This window comes from Anolis sagrei, chromosome 11 (assembly GCF_037176765.1).
Source record: "Anolis sagrei isolate rAnoSag1 chromosome 11, rAnoSag1.mat, whole genome shotgun sequence".
NCBI classification, from domain to species: Eukaryota; Metazoa; Chordata; class Lepidosauria; order Squamata; family Dactyloidae; genus Anolis; species Anolis sagrei.
Window position 1 is genome coordinate 4,392,972 of NC_090031.1, and position 21,838 is coordinate 4,414,809.

General features: G+C 45.2%; 1 protein-coding gene across 1 annotated transcript in view; it reads right to left on the reverse strand.

The window, feature by feature from the left end:
• The window catches only part of NOTCH1 (notch receptor 1), a 111,928-nt gene that overhangs the window by 80,784 nt on the left and 9,306 nt on the right, over positions 1 to 21,838 (reverse strand). Inside the window, exon 2 of the mRNA XM_060757486.2 lies at positions 17,621 to 17,702. Within this exon, the coding sequence (XP_060613469.2) occupies positions 17,621 to 17,702 (82 nt within the window). The remainder of the gene's footprint in view (positions 1 to 17,620; positions 17,703 to 21,838) is intronic.

Consider the following 21,838-nt stretch of genomic DNA (forward strand, 5'->3'; position numbering starts at 1 on the left):
TCATTAATTGCTTGATGTGGATGTGGCTCTTAATGAGACATGCCGCATTATCACGGGGTGTCTGCGCCCTACACCACTGGAGAAATTACACTGCTTAGCCAGTATTGCCCCACCTGACATCCGCCGGGAAGTAGCAGCCAATAGTGAAAGGACCAAGGCAGAGACATCTCCAGCTCATCCCTTGTTTGGGTATCAGCCAGCACGTCAACGACTTAAATCTAGAAATAGCTTTCTAAGGTCTACAGAGACACTCGCTGGAACACCTCAGCAAGCGAGAGTCCAAAAGTGGCAGGCTCAAATCCAGAACCTCAACCAATGGCTGATACCAAATGAGAGACGACTTGGAAGATGACTGGGTGACTTGGAAGGCGCTGAACAGACTGCGCTCTGGCACCACAAGATGCAGAGCCAACCTTGAGAAATGGGGCTACAAAGTGGAATCATCGACATGCGAGTGTGGAGAAGAGCAAACCACTGACCACCTGCTGCAACGCAACCTGAGCCCTGCCACATGCACAATGGAGGACCTTCTTGCAGCAACACCAGAAGCACTCCAAGTGGCCAGATACTGGTCAAAGGACATTTAATCAACTACCAAACTCACAAATTTGGTATCAGCCATTGGTTGAGGTTTTGGGTTTAAGCCTGCCACTTTTGGACTCTCGCTTGCTGGGGTGTTCCAGTGAGTGTCTGTTTGTTTGCTTTGTTCTGTTAGAAATGTAATATAATTTGACTGGTTGTCCTGACACGAGAAATAAATAAAGCCTGGAAACCTCACAGCAACCTAGTGATTCCAGCCATGAAAGCCTTCGACTACACATTGCTATGGTTGGTCAACTCCAATTGGATTTCGGGTCAGGATTCTCGGGAAACGGCAAAAGCGGAAGCATGGATGTGTGGAAAAGGGCCTAAGCGCCCCTCCCGTTTCCTCCACCTCCTCTAATGAAAAAAACATCAGGAAAGGCAAACATCCCAGGCATTTCAAGCTCTCCTGGTTCCAAACACATGGGCAAAGTTGTTGAAATGTGGGTGCATTGAGTCAGATTTCGAGGAGCCAAGTGAGCAGCCTTGGTTGCTGTGCCTTGAATGTCATTTTGGAGTGCAACCCCAATGTTTGGGTTTTCTTAGCCCTTCTTTGGGAAGGTTTGAGGTTGTTTTGTGGCTGGGAAACCGCCCCAAAGTGTCACCCAGGAGAGAGACTGCACAAACACATTGATGGGCCATAAAAAACAGAGGGAAATTCGGAGTTATTGATCCTAAAAGTGGTGTGAAGTGGCCTCCAAGTCATACACATCAATGGGAGGATCCAGCTATTCCTGTCTCGAGTGTGTCGGGTTTTTTGGAGGCGCATGTGAGCTTTAAATAAATGCAAACCGGTGCCAAAGACAGCTGCGGATGGCAGCGGAAAGGTGACAAAATCGCAAAGCAGGGCCCCTTCCCAAATGCCAGTCACCCTGTTAAGATTCTCAAAAGGGTGTCAATTCCTTTGAAATGCGATCGGAGCCAAATTCCGCACACAGTTGCTAAGAGTGGTGTCAAACGTCAACACAACACTGTCGGATCGCGACAGTTTAGCTCCACTTTCACTGCTGTTAGATGCTATGGGGAGTTGTAGTTTGAAGGGCCTCTGCCTGCTCTGTTGGGGCCTCCAAGATCCCACTGTAGTCCAAGTGGAGTAAAACTGCATTAATTCCATAGTGCTGATGCTTTTTGGGTCACCCTTTGGACATGACATTTCATGAGGGGAGAGAAGACGTGCTTGGCACATGGCAGCATGATGCGTGTATGCGCGGGGCGAGGGAGAGAGTGTGAGGTTGGAGGAAGGCTTGCACCAGCAAGTCCCTTCACGGCAGGGGGTTCTGTGTGGGAAGTTTAGCCTAATTCGATCCTTGGTGAGGTTCAGAATGCTCTTTCATTGTAGGTGAACTAGAAATCCCAGCAACTACAACTCCCAAATGTCAAGGACTATCTCCCCAAATCTCCACCAGTGTTCGCGATTGGACATATAGGGTATTCGTGCCAAGTTTGGTCCAGATCCATCATTATTTCCACAGTGCTCTCTAAGTGAACTATAGGTGAACTATAACTCCAAAACTCGACGTCAGTGCCCACCAAACCCTTCCACTATTTTATGTTGATCATGGGAGTTCTGTGTGCAAAGTTTGGTTCAATTCCATCGTTGGTGGAGTTCAGAATGCTCTTTGATTGGAGGTGAACTAGAAATCCCAGCAAATACAACTTCCAAATGACAAGGACTACTTTCCCCAATCTCCACCAGTGTTCATGTTTGGACATATTGGGTATTCATGCCAAGTTTGGTCCAGATCCATCATTATTTCCACAGTGCTCTCTAGATGTAGGTAAACTGTAACTCCAAAACTCAACGTCAGTGCCTACCAAACCCTTCCACTATTTTCTGTTGATCATGGGAGTTCTGTGTGCCAAGTGTGGTTCAATTCCATAGTTGGTAGTGTTCAGAATGCTCTTTGATTGGAGGTGATATGGAAATCCTAGCAAATACAACTCCCAAATGTCAAGGACTATTTCCACCAATCTCCACTAGTGTTCATATTTGGAAATATTGGGTATTCGTACCAGGTTTGGTCCAGATCCATCGAGACTGAAAGATGGGCTCAAAGCCAACCTTAAAAACTTTGGCATAGACACTGAGAACTGGGAAGCCCAAGCCTTTGAGTGCTCCAGCTGGAGGTCAGCTGTGACCAGCAGTGCTGCAGAATTTGAAGAAGCACGAATGGAGCATGAGAGAGAGAAACGTGCCAAGAGGAAGGCGCATCAAGCCAACCCCGACCAAGACCGCCTTCCACCTGGAAACCAATGCCCTCACTGCGGGAGAAGATGCAGAGCAAGAATACATCCTGCATATCCAATATTTACGTTACGATTAGCAGTAGCAAAATTAGAGTTGTGAAGTCGCAATGAAAATAATGTTATGGTTGGGGGTCACCACAACAGGAGGAACTGTATTAAGGGGTCGCGGCACTAGGAAGGTTGAGAAACACTGTGGTAGAAGCAACAAGAAAGGGTCCATTTGTATATAAGTGACCTTGTAAGATCCTTTTTTGCAGTTGGAAGCCTGAAAACAAAGATAAGGAGGCTGGGAATGGACCAGAGAGTGCATTGTTTTCTTGACACTTATCTTACCACGTTCAACGTATGTTTTTCCTTGGCATGACGAAAAGACTGTTTGGGAGGCCTGGAGCTGCACCCAGTTTGGGTATACAGTTACTCCAGGTGTGTTGCTGGATAGAGAGGCGGGGATGGCACAGCTTTGCAACAACCCATGGGAATTTTGGGCAGGAAACACTTATAGCAGTGTTTCTCAACCTGGGGGCCGGGACCCCTGAGGGGGTCGCGAGGGGGTGTCAAAGGGGTGCCAAAGACCATCAGAAAGCACAGTATTTTCTGTTGATCATGCAGGCTCTATATGGGAAGTTTGGCTGAATTGTATCATTGGTGGGCTTCAGAATGCTCTTTGATTGTAGGTGAACTACAAGCGTTTAAACAGAGGCTGGATGGCCATCTGTCAGGGGTGATTTGAATGCAATATTCCTGCTTCTTGGCAGGGGGTTCGACTGGATGGACCATGGGGTTTCTTCCAACTCTATGAGCCTATGATTAAATCCCAGCTATGAACTATAAATCCCAACAACTACAACTCCCAAATGTCAAGGTCTATTTACCTCAAACTCTACCAGTGTTCACATTTGGACATATTGAGTATTAGTGGCAAGTTTGATCCAGATCTATCATTGCTTGAGTCCACAGTGCTCTCTGGATGTAGGTGAACTACAACTCCCAAACTCAAGGTCAATGCCCACCAAACCCTTCCAGTATTTTCTGTTGGTCATGAGAGTTATGTGTGCCAAGTTTGGTTCAATTCCATCATTGTTGGAGTTTGCAATGCTCTTTGATTGTAGGTGAACCACTGACTTATCGGGTAGCTGTGAAGTATTTCCAAGGCATTTTTCTCACTTGGAGATTCCTCCTTGTCCCGAGACCTGGGAACCCGCTCTCTGAGCATCGCCCATTTCAAGGCTCTGTTTTCCTTGACCTGGAAGGACCAAATTGGCTTTCAAAGCACCCTCTCCAACCTTAATGAAATTCAGAAGTGGTGCCATCCAGACCGAAAGCATCCGGGAAGAAAACACAGCAGCAAAAGGGACTTTGGGGATGAAAGCGTCCTGTGCCGAACCTTAGAAATCCGGCCGGTTGGGTTTTGTGTTGTTTGTTCTGTTCCCAAGCTTTGGTCTGAATAACTGGGTCCATTCAGGCCCTTGGTTTCCATTGTTCCCCTCCTTGAAGGGACGGAAGTCTTCCGCATTCATATTTCCCCCCCTCTTGTTTCAACCCCGCTGCGATTTCCATGAAATAATAACAAGGGAAGGGAATGAGGACTCTCTTTGGACAGGAAAAGGGTGCGGCCGGGTTGAAATAGCCTCAGGAAGCCAGGCTCTTAAGCAAAAGAACAGGAGTGGTTTCATTGGATCTCTGCTGGGTTCTCTGGAAGGAATATGGCTGCAGGAGTGTTTTAATGTGGTGAGATGTATTCCACACTAGGAACGCAGCAGCAGAGTAGGCAGATGTCTTCACTGTGTCTGGTTGTGATCCTCAGGTTGTGCCAGTCAGCTTTTGTATGATATTATTTCTAGCGCCCATATTTTGCTTGATAGTCAAGAGGTGCTTCTTATAAGTCAGAACACAATCCAGAGTAACTCCCAGGTATTTTGGTGTGCTGCAATGCTCCAGTGACATTCCTTCCCAGGTAATCCTCGAGTGATTTTCCCTGTAAAAGGCAGTAAGAGCACCCAAAGCTTCGGAGAGGTTCTGTTCAACCATTTCAAAGCTCCTTGATTGGGTGGTGATGATATGATCGTCAGCATAGATTAAACTCTCGGTCCCTTCTGGTAGCGGCTGGTCATTTGTTTATATATATATATATACACACACACACACACACACTAGCGGTACCCTGCCACGCGTTGCTGTGGCCCAGTCTGTTGATCTGGGAAATAAAGTAACGAGAAAATGTTGGTTTTTAATATATGTATTTTCTTGCCGTTAGTGCTTACATCGGCCTGGTGGGCTTTCTCAGGCTAGGGTCGCAATCTCCCTTGGTCTTGTTCCGTGTGTGTATGTGAGGCAGCGGCGGGAGCGATGGGGTAGAGGGAGGCACGCAGGCGGCAGTGCGCATGCGGAGGGCGACTTTGGTGCAGGGGAAGCTGGGAAATGCATTCCTTCCTCTTCATCATATTCCTCCCGAGGTGTCTGCGCATGCTCCGTGTTTTTACGGTATTGTGCGTTTGTGTTGTTGCATATTGGTGTTTTGAGGGTTGTTGGTCATACCTTGGGGGAAGAGGTATTAGCAGGCCAAATTTGGTGAGATTTCGTCCGGTGGTTTGTCCGTTTTTGAACGCCTAAGGACGCCCTTAAGCATTTTATATATATAGATATTCAGAAAAAATTGTAGTGATACAGTAAAAGAGGGGGAACATTGTGTGGGTACAAAAAAGTAGGAAATAAAGTTGAATTTCTAAGAAAGGAAAAGAAATCAGACATGCGCCTTCCCTCATGGCCTTCCGCAAGGGCCTGAAAACTTGGCTCTTCGAAAAGGCCTTCAACTAAGTGCTATGTTTTTTTGGAATGACCACCGGAATGGACTATGAGACTGATTATGACCCCAAACTAGACGAAGCGGATTTTTAGATGTTGTGTTATGGTCCTGATTTATTGTAAATTGTTGTCTTTTCTATGTTCTGTACACCGCCACGAGTCGCCCTCGGGCTGAGAGTGGCGGTTAACAAGTGCAAATAATAAATAAATAAATAAATAAATAAATAATAAGAAAACCAGAACACAACAAACAAAACAACAAACAAAACCAAAAAATAAAAAATGATTTTTTTTGTTGTGTCAGGAGCAACTTGAGAAACTGCAAGTCGCTTCTGGTGTGAGAGAATTGGCCGTCTGCAAGGACGTTGCCCAGGAAATGCCCTGATGATTTGATGTTTTTATCATCCTTGTGGGAGGCTTCTCTCATGTCCCCGCATGAGGAGCTGGAGCTGATAGAGGGAGCTCATCCGCCTCTCTCCGGATTTGAACCTGCAACCTGTCGGTCTTCAGTCCTGCCAGCACAGGGGTTTAACCCACTGCATCGGAATTATTAGGGTAGAGCAAGAATTCGGTGCTTCCTATCTTCGCCTCAAATAATTATTATCCAAAATGATAATAAAATAGAATTATTTATATACATTACTAGTCCTTTTAGTGTTTGACTTCAATTGTTCCGTATATTTCCTATAATGGTTTCATTTACTATTATTTCCAGATTTTCGTCTTTCACCAAACATTTCAGGGGTGTCCAATCTGTTTTCTTTTTGGGATTTGGGGAACAATTTGCGTAAATGTTAAACATGGCAAGCCTGCTTCCCGGAAGCAGGTTGTTCTTCTGCTTTCGCCATCGGCTTCTCTGACCCTGAAACTCAACAAAAAAGCTCCTGTTTTGTAGATTTCCTATGAAGTGATAGAGGTGGTTTCAGTCGCAGAAAGGTTTATAGAGCGAGTGAAACTGGTCTGACTCTCATCCAAACTTTTACGGATTCTAGGCCATCTAGTCCAACCCCCTGCCGTGCAAGAAAAGCACAATCAATGTACCCCTGGCAGATGGATGAAGAAATGGTTCTGGTGTAATAATAACTAGCTGTCCCCTGCCACGTGTTGCTGTGGCCCACTCTGGTGGTCATGGGGGTTGTGTGTGGGAAGTTTGGCCCAATTCTACCCTTGGTGGGGTTTAGAATGCTCTGTGATTCTAGGTGAACTATAAATCCCAGCAACTGCTATTCCTAAATATCAATATTCTATTTTCCAGTGTTCACATTTGGGCATATTGGGTATTCGTGTAGAGTTTGGTCCAAATCCATCTTTGTTTGAGTCCACAGTGCTCTCTGGATGTAGGTGAACTACAACTCCCAAACTCAAGGTCAATGCCCACCAAACCCTTCCAGTATTTTCTGTTGGTCATGGGAGTTCTGTGTGTCAAGTTTGGTTCAATTCCATCGTTGATAAGAGTTCAGAATGCTCTTTGATTGTAGGTGAACTATAAATCCCAGCAACTACAACTCCCAAATAACAAAATCATAATTTTTTTGAGTGATGGTCACTCGTTGTGTTGTGAGACGTTTTGTTGCCAAATTTGTGATTTCGTTCGTTGGTTCTTTTGTTTTCAAGGTACTCATTACGCAGAGCATTATATAATAATAATAATAATAATAATAATAATAATAATAATAATGTATTTATACCCCGCCACCATCTCCCCAAGGGGACTTGGGGTGGCTTACACGAGGCCAAGCCCAACAACACATGGTATGAGTTGCTTTTAGGTATTTGTAGGGTATGGATGAAGCCATTTCTGAATCCATGGGACCAATGCATGCATCTGGTATGAGGTCTTTTTCTATCTCTATACGGCTTCGATGCTGTCGCATGGGGAGGTAGAATGAACTTTTCTATGAACCCAGTCTAAACCACAGCGTCAGACGTCTTCCCCAAACCGTCACTCTCTGAACTGTTTCGTATGACTTTCTGGTTTTGCTATGGGGGGAAATATCCTTTGGGTAAGAGACAGAAAGAAAGAAACAACTTCTGCGGAACCAGACTAAAAGGGAAGTGGATGAGGTCTGGACGGGACACTGGGCCTCCCATCATCCCTCGGCGTTAGATTTAGTGGCAAATTGTCCAGAAGTGCTCTTGGCTTTTCCTCAGCTGGGTTGTTGAGCCATCAAAGCGGTTCCTCTTCCCTTGGCCTTTCGAAAGCGAAAGTTGAATTGCAGAGGTCTCAAACTGGAACGGGGCACCCAAGGGTCATCCAATCCAAATGTTTTGGTCACTTGGGTGGTAAACTGAGAACTCATCCTTATTTTTGGAAAATTTTGTTTGTTCCAGATTGTCCTTTTGGAGACAAATAGTTGGTTTCCATATTCCCTTTTCAACCTTAATGTCCCAAGTTGAGTTGAACCTTGACGGTAGCCTCCCAATAAGTTTTGGGTCACTTTGGGCAAGTCACATACTCTCAGCCTCAGAGGAAAGCAGCGATGAGTTGTTGTACACCAGAACAGGACCTTAAACACCACACCAGCTTGGAAGCCCTGTGAGATATTCTCCATCAAGCCCTTTTGGGAGCTCCCATAACACTTGACTCACGTTGTCCTCCTTTTCTTCGATGGCCACCCACTTTGTGGGAAGGAACACATTTGCCTCTCGTTTCCATCCAGGCCGCAACTTGTCTGCTTGATCCTGTTGTGGGTTGCCTTCTCTCCCTTAGGCTTCTCCAAAATCCTGGAGAAATCATTGGAAAGCCATTTGGTGCATTTTCCAGGGATCGCTGGTCACCATTGTTGATGAACAACAACATGCCCAGAGCTTGGGAAATTCCTGTTTGAAAAGACATGTGTCCCATTCCTCAATGACTTGAAAACCACATTTCCTGCTGGGATGTGTTTGCTTTCAAACAGTGAACCCCAGCAACGATAGAACTTGAGAAACTGCAAGTCACTTCTGGTATGAGAGAATTGGCCGTTTGCAAGGACGTTGCCCAGGGGACGCCCGGATGATTTGATGTTTTTATCATCCTTGTGGGAGGCTTCTCTCATGTCCCCACATGAGGAGCTGGAGCTGATAGAGGGAGCTCATCCGCCTCTCCCCAGATTCGAACCTGCGACCTGTCGGTCTTCAATCCTGTCGGCACAGGGGTTTAACCCACTGCGCCACCGGGGGCTCCATATAATCCAGTTCAAAGCAGATAATGTGGAGTATCTGGTTTTATCTGGATTATATGGCAACGTAAATTCAGCCCTAATGCTTTGAGGCCGCTTCTCCATTGCCATATAAAATCCAGATTGTCTGCTTTGAACTGTATTACACGGCAGTGTAGACTCATATAATCCATCTCGAGCCCTGAGGATTACCTAGGAAGGAATACTATTTTAGCACTGCAGCACACCCAAATACCTGGAAGTTACCCTGGACCGTGCTCTGATCTACAAGACGCACTGCTTGACAGTGAAGCAAAAAGTGGGTGCTAGAAATAATATTGTACGAAAGCTGACTGGCACAACCTGGGGATCACAACCAGACACAGTGATGACATCTGCCCTTGCGCTTGGCTACTCTGCCGCTGAGTATGCATGCCCAGTGTGCAATATATCTCACCACGTTAAAACAATGGATAATAATAATAATAATAATAATAAACTTTATTTATATCCCGCCACCATCTCCCCCAACGGGGACTCGGAGCCAAGCCCAAACAACAAATTACAATACAAAAATACAAATTGCAGTAAATGTGGCTCTTAATGACACATGCCGCATTATCACAGGATGTCTACGCCCTATACTGCAAGAGAAATTACACTGTTTAGCCGGTATCACACACCCCTGACATCCGTCGGGAAGTAGCACCCTGTTTTGAAAAGACCAAGGCAGTGACATCTCCAGCACATCCTCTGTTTGGATATCAGCCAGTATGCTAACATCTTAAATTAAGAAACAGCTTCCTAAGATCTAAGGAGATACTCGAAAGAATAGCTCAGCAAGCAAGAGTCCAAAAGTGGCAGGCTGAATCCCATAACCTCAATCAGTGGCTGAGACCAGATGAGAAATTCCCTCCTGGGCACACAGAAGACTGGACGACTTGGAAGGCGCTGAACAGACTGCGTGCTGGCACCACGAGGTGCAGAGCCAAACTTAAGAAATGGGGCCACAAAGTGAAGTCCACGACATGCGAGTGTGGAGAAGAGGAAACCACAGACCACCTACAAATGTCAGGTATCTCAGTTCCAACTTGTGTAGTTCTGGAGGAGTCTTCTATGAAGATACCAATGTCTATTTTCAGAATACAAGAGTCTGGCATTACTGGTTTTCTATATAGGCCTAACTAGAATATCATAAATCACTCGAGAATCCCGGTGCCTGGAGGTTGCCCCTTTCCACATTCCAGAGCCCAGTTCTCTCCCCACCTTTGGGCTATTGAATTTTATGGCTTTCATATGTATTCCCTTTTGGCCCAAGGCCATGGGCCTGGTGTCTTGGAGGCTGGCTGACAGTCGTATGGCATGAGCTAGAGATCACGACATACAACAATGCAGCCTGAGCCCTGTCACATGCGCAATGGAGGACCTCCTCGCAGAGGCATTCCACATGGACAGCTTCTGATCAGAGAACATTGAGTATTATGCAAAGTTTTGAACTTTGTTTGTGTTTTTAAATCCATTACAACTGTATTCCCTTCTGACACGATAACTCAATAAAGCTCTCCCGCAGGACGGAGTGACTGACATCTGTTTCTCGGGAAGCAAATGAGCTCAAGGCGTTCCTGGGAAAGTGGCATCCCATGTCTCCACAATCCTACAATAAATAAAATCAGCTCGCCCCCTTTTCATCTGCGGTGGGGCTGCCAATCCCCAAAGCCTTGCCGTGCCAAGGTTTAATTGGCACCTACCACGGCGAGGGCGACATGATCCTTTTCATCTGATCCGGGAGGCAGAAAGGAGAGAGCCATTCTTTCGGCAAAGAGGCCGTTAGCAACTCACCACCGAAGAAAACCACGGCTGGCAGGGAAGCCAAAGCCACCAAGAAGAGAGATGGTTGACATAAAACCACCCTTAACAAGCCCAAGTTTTCGTGCAATATCAAAAAATATAGAAGTTCCTTTGCTATCTGGATGATCTAACTCAGATTTATCAGTTTCTAGTTTGGGTCCCTGGCATTGCCCGGGTTATTTGACAAAGTCAATTTTTAATTGTGCCAAATGCATAAGGTTGTGGGTGAACTACAACTCCCATCATGCCAAGAACACCCAAAAACTCCATCAGTACTTCAAGTTTGTCATGTTGGGCAAGTTTGCTCTAGATCAGTGGTTGCCAACCTGTGGGTCTCCAGATGTTTTGGCCTACAACTCCCAGAAATCCCAGCCAGTTTTCCAACTGACTCACCACAGTGGGAATTGTAGTTTACCCTACAGCCAGAGAGCACACTGAACCAAACCAATGATGCATCTAGAGCAGTGGTTCTCAACCTGTGGGTCTCCAGATGTTTTGGCCTTCAACTCCCAGCTGGTAAACTGGCTGGGATTTCTGGGAGTTGTAGGCCAAAACACCTGGGGACCAACAGGTTAAGAACCACTGCTCTAGATGCATCATTGGTTTGGTTCAGTGTGGTCTCTGGCTGTAGGGTAAACTACAATTCCCACTGTGGTGAGTCAGTCCTCTCAAAGTCCTTCAGTAAGTTGAGTGAGTCATGGGGGTTCTGGGTGCCAAGTTTGGTCCAGGTCCATCATTGGTAGAGGTCACAGTTTCCCTGGTTGTGGGTGAACTATAACTCCCAGAGAGGAAGGTCAGCTTCCCCCAAACCCCTCCAGGAATCAAATTTCGGCATATCAGGTCTTTGTGCCAAGTTTGGTCCAGATCTGGTGCTTGGGTTCACAGTGCTCTCTGGATGTAGGTGAACTACAACTCCCACAAATCAAGGTGAATTTCTCCCAAAGCCTCCTTATTTGCATATTTTTATGAATATCGAACGCGAAGGATTCGACTTTGTTTGGAAAATTGGGGTTGGGATTGGATACCTTCAGGTGTCCCTTCCAACCCTAAGATTCAGAAGCTTCCTTATTTACTGATTTTTATGAATGAGGTTGGACTGGATGGCCTTTAGGTGCCCCTTCCAACCGTAAGATTCAGAAGACTCCTTATTTGCAGATTTTTATGAATATCTGTCGGGAAGAATTCGATTGCATTTGGCAAAACTGGGGTTGGACTGGATGACCTTTGGGTGCCTCTTCCAATCCTAAAATTCAGAAGTTTCCTTATTTGCAGATTTTTATGAATGGGATCGGACTCGATGACCTTTGGGTACCCTTCCCAAAAGATTCAGAAGCCTCCTTATTTGCAGATTTTTAATCCAACCCTAAGATTCAGAAGTTTCCTTATTTGCAGATTTCTATGAATGGGGATGGACTGGATGGCCTTTGGGTGCCCCTTCCAACCCTAAGATTGGGAAGTCTCCTTATTTGCAGATTTTTATGAATATCTGTCAGGAAGGATTCGACTGCATTTGGCAAAATTGGGGTTGGACAGGATGACTTTTGGGTGCCCCTTCCAACCCTAAGATTCAGAAGCTTCCTTAGTTGCAGATTTTTATGAATGGGATTGGACTGGATGACCTTTGGGTGCCCTAAAAGATTCAGAAGCCTCCTTATTTGCAGATTTCTATGAATGGGGTTGGACAGGATGGCCTTTGGGTTCTCCTTCCAACCCTAAGATTTGGAAATCTTCTTATTTGCAGATTTTTATGAATATCTGTTGGGAAGGATTCAATTGCGTTTGCCAATATTGGGGTTGGACTGGATGACCTTTGGGTGTCCCTTCCAATCCTAAGATTCAGAAGTCTCCTTATTTGCAGATTTTTATGAATATCTGTTGGGAAGGATTCGATTACATTGGGTAAAATTGGGGTTGGACTGGATGACCTTTGGGTACCACCTACCACCTTAGAATTTAGAAGATTTAGAAGTCTCCTTATTTGCTACTGCCTGAAGGCCTGGTCCCAAAACCATGTTTTTAATTTTTTCCTAAAAGCCAGGAGGGAGGGAGCGGATCTTACCTCCTTTGGGAGAGTGTTCCATAGGCAGAGGGCCACAACCGAGAAGGCCCTGTCTCTCGTCCCCGCCAGGCGCATTTGATGGTCTTAGATTACGAGGTGGGACATAGGGGTAGATGCGTTTGGACAAATAAGCTGGGCCAGAACCGTATAGAGCTTTGTTGGGAAGGATTCGATTGCGTTGGGTAAAATTGGGGTTGGACTGGATGACCTTTGGGTGCCCCTTCCAACTCTAGGAATCAGAAGCTTCCTTATCTGCATATTTTTCTGGATATCTGTCGGAAAGGATTCAATTGTGCCTGGCAAATTGGGGTTGGACTGGATGACCTTTGGGTGCCCCTTCCAACTCTAGGATTCAGAAGCTTCCTTATCTGCATATTTTTCTGGACATCTGTCGGAAAGGATTCAATTGTGCCTGGCAAATTGGGGTTGGACTGGATGACCTTTGGGTGCCCCTTCCAACTCTAGGATTCAGAAGCTTCCTTATCTGCATATTTTTCTGGACAGGATTTGGAAAGGATTCAATTGTGCCTGGCAAATCGGGGTTGGACTGGATGACCTTTGGGTGCCCCTTCCAACTCTAGGATTCAGAAGCTTCCTTATCTGCATATTTTTCTGGACATCTGTCGGAAAGGATTCAATTGTGTTGGGTAAAATTGGGGTTGGACTGGATGACCTTTGGGTGCCCCTTCCAACTCTAGGAATCAGAAGCTTCCTTATCTGCATATTTTTCTGGACAGGATTCGGAAAGGATTCAATTGTGCCTGGCAAATTGGGGTTGGACTGGATGGACATTCGAACTCTGGGCTGTTTGGTCCATCAAGTCTTTCCAAGCCTAACAGATGGGCTCCTAAGGCTTGTGGAAAACCAAAAATTCCAAGAGGCAAAGGGGTTTCCTTCTTTCCTTCCTTCTTTCCAGACAGGGAAGGCTTCTTTTTTCCCATTGCCTGCCTGCCTGCCTCCCTCCCTCCAAGGCATCACCCCTAATTAGATTCCCCTGCCATCTGTACATCCCATGTAAATCAGAACAAGGAAGAATGACCAGAGAGGAGAGAGAGAAAGGAGGGAAAGAAAGAAAAGAGAAGGGTGTGCGTCAAAGAGGGAGGGGAGCGAGCGAACGCAAGGGGAATAATAAGTTATGCATTCTGGAAACCCTCCCTGATTAGTCACATAGCATTAATCTGCTTTCCCCGACAATAGGGGCCGAATTTTCGACCGAATCCCAGCTGTCATCCCTTGAATGAAAGGAAACAAGATTTAGAGCGTCAAGCGTCGGTAGCAGGGGCTTCGGCAAAAGTGAGGAGCGGGCGCAAACTGGGGAAAGTGGGGGGGGCCGAGAAATGGAGGCGTGCATTCATTAGCGCGCACAAAAGGAGCCCAGGCTTTGTGCATTAAATTGCTCATGTGCCCGATTAATTTGTTGGAGGTTTCTCTCCCCCCGGCGCAGAAAGAAAGAGAGTACCAAATGGGGCCAAAGGGAAAAGAGGCAAAGCACGAAGCAGGCGAGGTTGCTTTCGGACCAAAAGCATTTTTCTAATCCCAACTGTTGCATCGCGGCCGTTTCGCTGCGGCTTCCAACAGGTGGAAAACCCCGACTCCAACTCAGAGCGACGCAACTCGCTTCCATGCAACAGAAAACAAGGAAAAACCGAACACTTTTCACATTTCGAAAGAAAATATGACCCACATTATAACTTGAGTCCACTAGCTTGGTTTGGCTGTTCCAGTGTGCCTTCAAGGAATGAGGAACTGAACTATAACCCCTGACCTGACCAAACCTTGCAAAAAAAGCACTTTATTTTCCATCTTCTAGTGCAATTAAACCCTACTTTTGTCCGATGCATTGTCGAAGGCTTTCATGGCTGGAATCACTAGGTTCTTGTGGGGTTTTTCGGGCTATAGGGCCATGTTCTAGAGACATTTCTCCTGACGTTTCGCCTGCATCTATGGCAAGCATCCACAGACCTCACTACCTCTGAGGATGCTTGCCATAGATGCAGGCGAAACGTCAGGAGAAATGCCTTTAGAACATGGCCCTATAGCCCGAAAAAACCCACAAGAACCTACTTTCGTCCCTTTGGTCTCCTGTCCTAATTGCCTTCTCACCCAGTGTTTTAAACTTTTTCGTCCTTGCTACCGGCCCTGCCCACTGTGATTTATTTTCTGTGTTGAAATTATTGTGATTTTACATTGCTTGAGGTGTTTATTTATATATTTTTTGTATTTTATATTTTAATATTTTATTGTCGTTGTATGTTGTTTATTTACATTGCTGTATTGTTGGGCTTGGCCTCACGTAAGCTGCACCGAGTCCCCTTGGGGAGATGGTGGCGGGGTATAAATAAAGATTATTAATATTATTATTATTGCTATTATTATTATTATTTGAAACACAACAAGATGAGCCCACAGCAGACACTCTGTTGGCTGTTGTATTGGATCACACATCGGACATTTCCCAAGTGTCTAGGACTATTATTATTATTATTATTATTACTATTATTATTATTATTATTATTTGTTGTTGTTGTTGTATTGGATCACATGTCGGACACTTCCCAAGAGTCTAGGACTTATTATCATTATTATTATTATTATTATTATTATTATTATTATTTGAAACACAACAAGATGAGTCCACAGCAGACACTCTGCTGGCTGTTGTATTGGATCACACGTCGGACACTTCCCAAGTGTCTAGGACTTATTATTATTATTATTATTATTATTATTAATATTATTATTATTATTATTTGTTGTTGTTGTTGTTGTATTGGATCACACGTCGGACACTTCCCAAATGTCTAGGACTTCCTATTATTATTATTATTATTATTATTATTAGAAACACAACAAGATGAGTCCACAGCAGACATTCTGCTGGCTGTTGTATTGGATCACACGTCGGACACTTCCCAAATTTCTAGGACTTATTATTATTATTATTATTATTATTATTATTAGAAACATAACAAGATGAGTCCACAGCAGACATTCTGCTGGCTGTTGTATTGGATCACACGTCGGACACTTCCCAAATTTCTAGGACTTATTATTATTATTATTATTATTATTATTATTAGAAACACAACAAGATGAGTCCACAGCAGACATTCTGCTGGCTGTTGTATTGGATCACAAGTCGGACACTTCCCAAATTTCTAGGACTTATTATTATTATTATTATTATTATTATTATTATTAGAAACATAACAAGATGAGTCCACAGCAGACAAAATCACTCTGCTGGCTGTTGTACTGGATCACACGTCGGATACTTCCCAAGTGTCTAGGTCTGTGTGATGTATCGGCGAATAATGTGTGCAGATCCCAGTAAGATGGCCTTCTGCAGCTGGCAGATGGTAATTTTGTCAGCGTTGATTGTGTTTAAGTGCAGGCCAAGGTCTTGAGGCACTGCACCCAGTGTGCCGATCCCCACTGGGACAACCTTGACTGGCTTGTGCCAGTCTTTGCAGTTCAATCTTTAAATCCTCGTATCATGTCAGCTTTTCCAGTTGTTTATTATTATTATTATTATTATTTAGCAGAATGTTGTCATTGGCCACATTGATTAGCAATGAATGGCCTTGCAGCTTCAAAGGATGGCTGGTTGCTTTCTCCCACCCTGGACATTATTCCAGAGATATATAAACCACGCATACACCTCACTTGCCAAGTTTCCAACAGACCTCCCAACCTCTAAGGATGCCTGGCATAGATGTGTGCAAAATGTCAGGAGAGAATGCTTCCGGAACATGGCCAGACAGCCTGGAAAACTCACAACCAAACTGCAAGCCTTGAGATTTAACTTTGCAGGCTTGGAATGGGAAGTGATTTTGGGTGGAGCCCTATGTCGGAAGAAATGTACCGAGGACGCGTTGACTTCAAAACAAAAGCTTACGATGATCTCAAAGGCCTCATTTGCAGCATCGTCACTCTTCACAGGGATTGAAGAAAGCTTTCTTGCTCAACCGTTTTAATCCCCTTTGATGCTCTACTGAACTCGAGGGTGCAAAAGGGTGGGGATCAGAGGCAATGAAGTCCTGGGAGTTGTAGTTTGGCAAGGACAAGGATCTGGTGAAACTGCAGCGTGCGGGATATTTATTACGTAAATATCTGTTATGCAGAATGGATTTTTATTCACTGGACCAAATTTGGCACAAATACCCGATATGCCCACATTTGAATACCGTTGGGGTTGTGGGGGGGGGGGGGGGGAGACTGATGTCATTTGGGAGTTGTAGTTGCTGGGATTTATAGTTCACCTACAAACAAAGAGCATTCCGAACTCCACTAACAATGGAATTGAACCAGACTTGGCACACAGAACTCCCATGACAAACAGAAAATGCTAGAATGGTTTGGTGGGCATTGACCTTGAGTTTGGGAGCTGTAGTTCACCTACATCCAGAGATCACTGTGGACTCAAACAATGACGAATCTGGACCAAAATCTATACGAATACTCAATATGCCCAAATGTGAACACTGGTGGAGTTTGGGGAAAATAGACCTTGACATTTGGGAGTTGTCGTTGCTGGGATTTATAGTTCACCTTCAAAGAGCATTCTGAACCTCACCAATGATAGAATTGGGCCCAAACTTCCCACACAGAACCCCCATGACCAACAGAAAATATTGTATATTCTGACTGTCTTCGGTGACCTCTCGAACACCCCTTCGCGACCCCCAGGTTGAGAAACACTACTCTAGTGTATCCCCCCCCCCCCCCCCCAGAGTGGACCTTGCTTATGAGAAGCCTTCCAGTGTTGTGTCTTGTCAGACTGGAACTCCTGACAACCAAAGATCCACCACAAACAAAGCAAAATGTCAACCCCCCTAAATCTTTCCAGATACGTAGAGCTCCGTTTCCCAAAGCCTTGACAAACCCATGCATATAAAGGTAAACAAAGGTATACTTCCATCAGATAATGTTTGATACTTACATGCAGACCCCTGTTCCATTGAGGAAGGACTCGCATCTTCCTCCATTCAAGCAGGACTCGGATGGCTGGCTGCACCGGAAACCTGGAACGAGGAAATAGAGAGTAAAGACCTGGAAATGCTTCTTGGGGTTTCTGCAAATCTCCCCTTGCTTCCCATTTGAGTCCCACTCATTTTGCCCGTATGAAACATACATACACAAAGGTTAAGGAAACTCAAAAGTTTGGCCTGCCAGATGTATGGACTAGGCAAAGGTAAAGGATTTCCCCTCTGGGGGTTGCTGCTCATCACCATTTTTAAGCCAAAGAGCCGGCATTGCCCGTAGACACCTCCAAGGTCATGTGGCCAGCATGACTGCATGGAGCGCCGTTATGGACTAAGTACTGCAATTAACGTATCAAGAGAATGTGTTGTCGAAGGCTTTCATGGCCAGAATCACTGGGTTACTGTCAGTTTTCCGGGCTGTCTGGGGTCATGTTCCAGAAGCATTCTCTCCTGATGTTTCGCCCACATCTATGGCAGTCAACCTCAGAGGTTGTGAGGTCTGTTGGAAACTAGGCAAGTGGGGTTTATATATCTGTGGAATAATGTCCAAGGTGAGAGAAATAATTCTTGTTTGCTTGAGGCAAATGGTAATGTTGCCACTGGCCACCCTAGCATTAAATAGCCTAGCAGCTTCAAAGCCTGGGTGCTTCATAGACTCCTAGAATCCTATTGGGCACAAATACCCAATATGCTCAAATTTGAATACTGGTGGGGTTTGGGGAAAATAGACCTTAACATTTGGGAGTTGTAGTTGCTGGGATTTCTAGTTCATACAATCATAGAATCAAAGAGTTGGAAGAGACCTCATGGGCCATCCAGTCCAACCCCCTGCCAAGAAGCAGGAATATTGCATTCAAAGCACCCCTGACAGATGGCCATCCAGCCTCTGTTTAAAAACCACCAAAGAAGGAGCCTCCACCACACTCCGGGGCAGAGAGTTCCACTGCTGAACGGCTCTCACAGTCAGGAAGTTCTTCCTCATGTTCAGGTGGAATCTCCTTTCTTGTAGTTTGAAGCCATTGTTCCATTGCATCCTAGTCTCCAGGGAAGAAGAAAACAAGCTTGCTCCCTCCTCCCTGTGGCTTCCTCTCACATATTTATACATGGCTATCATATCTCCTCTCAGCCTTCTCTTCTTCAGACTAAACATGCCCAGCTCCTTAAGCCGTTCCTCATAGGGCTTGTTCTCCAGACCCTTGATCATTTTAGTCGCCCTCTGGACACATTCCAGCTTCGCAATATCTCTCTTGAATTGTGGTGCCCAGAATTGGACACAATATTCCAGGTGTGGTCTAACCAAGGCAGAATAGAGGGGTAGCATTACTTCCCTAGATCTAGACTTCTTGCCTGGGGGAATCCTTTGTTAGGAGGTGTTATCTGGCGGGGTATAAATATAAATATAAATATAAATATAATAATAATAATAATAAACACAGATCTAGACGCTTGGGAAGTGTTCAACTTGTGATTTTGTGACACAAAATCCAGCATATAGATCTCCTTTGCTGTGACATATTGTGTTTTTGTGTCAGTAAAATAATAATAATAACAATAATAATAATAAGTATTTGAGCGGAAAAACTCTAAAACCAGGACAGTAAATAAAGAAGAATACCCAGAAAACAGGGAAATTCCAGACAGGAAACTATCAAGGCCAGCTAACACCTCCCAACAAAGGATTCCCCCAGGCAGGAAGCAGCCAAGCTTTGAAGCTGCCAGGTTAGTCAATGCTAATCAAGGTGGCCAATGGCAACTTTCACACTTGCCTCCAACAGACAAGAGTTTTGTCTCCCACCCTAGACATCATTCCACAGATATATAAACATCCCCTGCCTAGTTTCCAACAGACCTCACAACTGGGTTGTTGTGAGTTTTCCGGGTTGTATGGCCATGTTTCTAGTAGCATTCTCTCCTGACGTTTCACCCACATCAATGGCAGGCATCCTCAAGAAGCAGCCAGGCTTTGATGCTGCATGGCCATTCAATACGAATGAAGCTGGCCAATGGCAACATTCACACTTGCCCCAAATGGACAAGAGTCCTTTCACCCACCCTGGACATAATTCCACCGATGTATAAATCCCACTTGTCTAGATTCCAACAGACCTCACAACCTCTGAGGATGCCTGCCATAGATGTGGGCAAAACGTCAGGAAAGAATGCTTCTGTCTCAAGCAGACGAGAGTTCTTTCTCCCACCCTGGACATAATTCCACAGATGTATAAATTCCACTTGTCTAGATTCCAACAGACCTCACAACCTCTGAGGATGCCTGCCATATATGTGGGCAAAACGTCAGGAGAGAATGCTTCTGGAACATGGCCAAACAGCCCGGAAAACTCACAGCAACCCAGCAATTCCGGCCATGAAAGCCTTCAACAACACATAGAACATGTGCTGCTCGATTCGGAACGGAAACATAGAAAGCCTGATCAATAAATGCACCAAAACAGAAGGAAGACTCGCACATACAACTCAACTTCCTCCATTTTGGCCAAACTGGCAGCTCAACATGTGACGCCGGTTGCGACAACCGCACACGCGAAACAGGAAGAAGGCTAACCTTTTTGGAAAGGGCAAGCGAAACAGAAATCACACTGGCTGTAAATATGTAATATATACAAAAAGTCCGACTGGATGTGTAGAATCAAAGCTGGGACCCCAAAGGGTCATCCAGTCCAACCCCATTCTGCCATGAAGGAAGGCACCCTCCAAGCCTTGCCTAGGAGCAATTTCTAGGGTGCCATAAACCAAAGACAGCCAATTGCAGGCACTCTGGATAACAACAACTACATTTAAATTACAATAAGAGTAAGAAGAGAGGAATGCCTCTAGGCAACAAGTCATGCAAAGACTTGACAGAGTGACATTAAGAGGAAGACAAGAAGTGCTGCATCCTTTTGAAGGGATATATTTCGAAAGGAGTCTCCGTGGAGTCCACTCCATCAGAGTCAATATGCAACATAATCATAACTAAGGTCTGGAGTTGTGGATAATGGAACGCAGGTACAATCTGTGACAATCTGAGTCAAACGTGAAGGTATGGGATGAGACCCTTGATATCAATAGTAAAGTAAGGGGCTCCAAGGGACATCTAGTCCACTCTTAGAATTATAGACTTGGAAGGGGTCCCAAGGGCCATCAAGTCCAACCCAAGGGCCATCTAGTCAATTCTTAGAATTCTAGACTTGGAAGGGACCCCAAGAGCAATCTACTCCAACCCAAAAGCCATCTAGTCCAGTCTTAGAATTCTAGACTTGGAAGGGGCTCAAGGGCCATCTAGTCCAACTCAAGGGCCATCTAGTCCACTCTTAGAATTCCAGACTTGGAAGGAACCCCAAGGACCATCTAGTCCATTCTTAGAATTCTAGACTAGGAAGTGACAACAAGGACCATCTACTCCAACCCAAAGACCATCTAGTCCACTCTTAGAATTACAGACTTGGAAGGAACCTCAAGGGCTATCTAATCCATTCTTAGAATTCTATACTTGGAAGGGACCCCAAGGGCCATCTAATCCAACCCAAAAGCCATCTAGTCTAGTCTTAGAATTATAGACTTGGAAGGGGCCTCAAGGACCATCTAGTCCAAACTCAAGGGCCATCAAGTCCACTCTTAGAATTCCAGACTTGGATGGAACTCCAAGGGCAACCTAGTCCATTCTTAGAATTCTAAACTTGGAAGGAACCCAAGGGCCATCTAGTCCAGTCTTCGAATTCCAGACTTGGAAAGGACCCCACAGGCAATCTAGTCCATTCTTAGAATTCCAGACTTGGATGGAACCCCAAGGGCAACCTAGTCCATTCTTAGAATTCTAAACTTGGAAGGAACCCAAGGGCTATCTAGTCCATTCTTAGAATTCCAGACTTGGAAGGAACCCCAAGGGCAATCTAGTCCATTCTTAGAATTCCAGACTTGGAAGGAACTCCAAGGGCAATCTAGTCCGTTCTTAGAATTCCAGACTTGGAAGGGACCCTAAGGGCCATCTAGTCCAACTCAAGGGCCATCAAGTCCACTCTTAGAATTCTAGACTTGGAAGGAACCCCAAAGACAAGCTAGTTTATTCTTAGAATTCCAGTCTTGGATGGAACCCCAAGGGCAATCTAGTCCATTCTTAGAATTCCAGACTTGGAAGGGACCCCAAGGGGCATCTAGTCCAACTCTTCAAAGCTTGG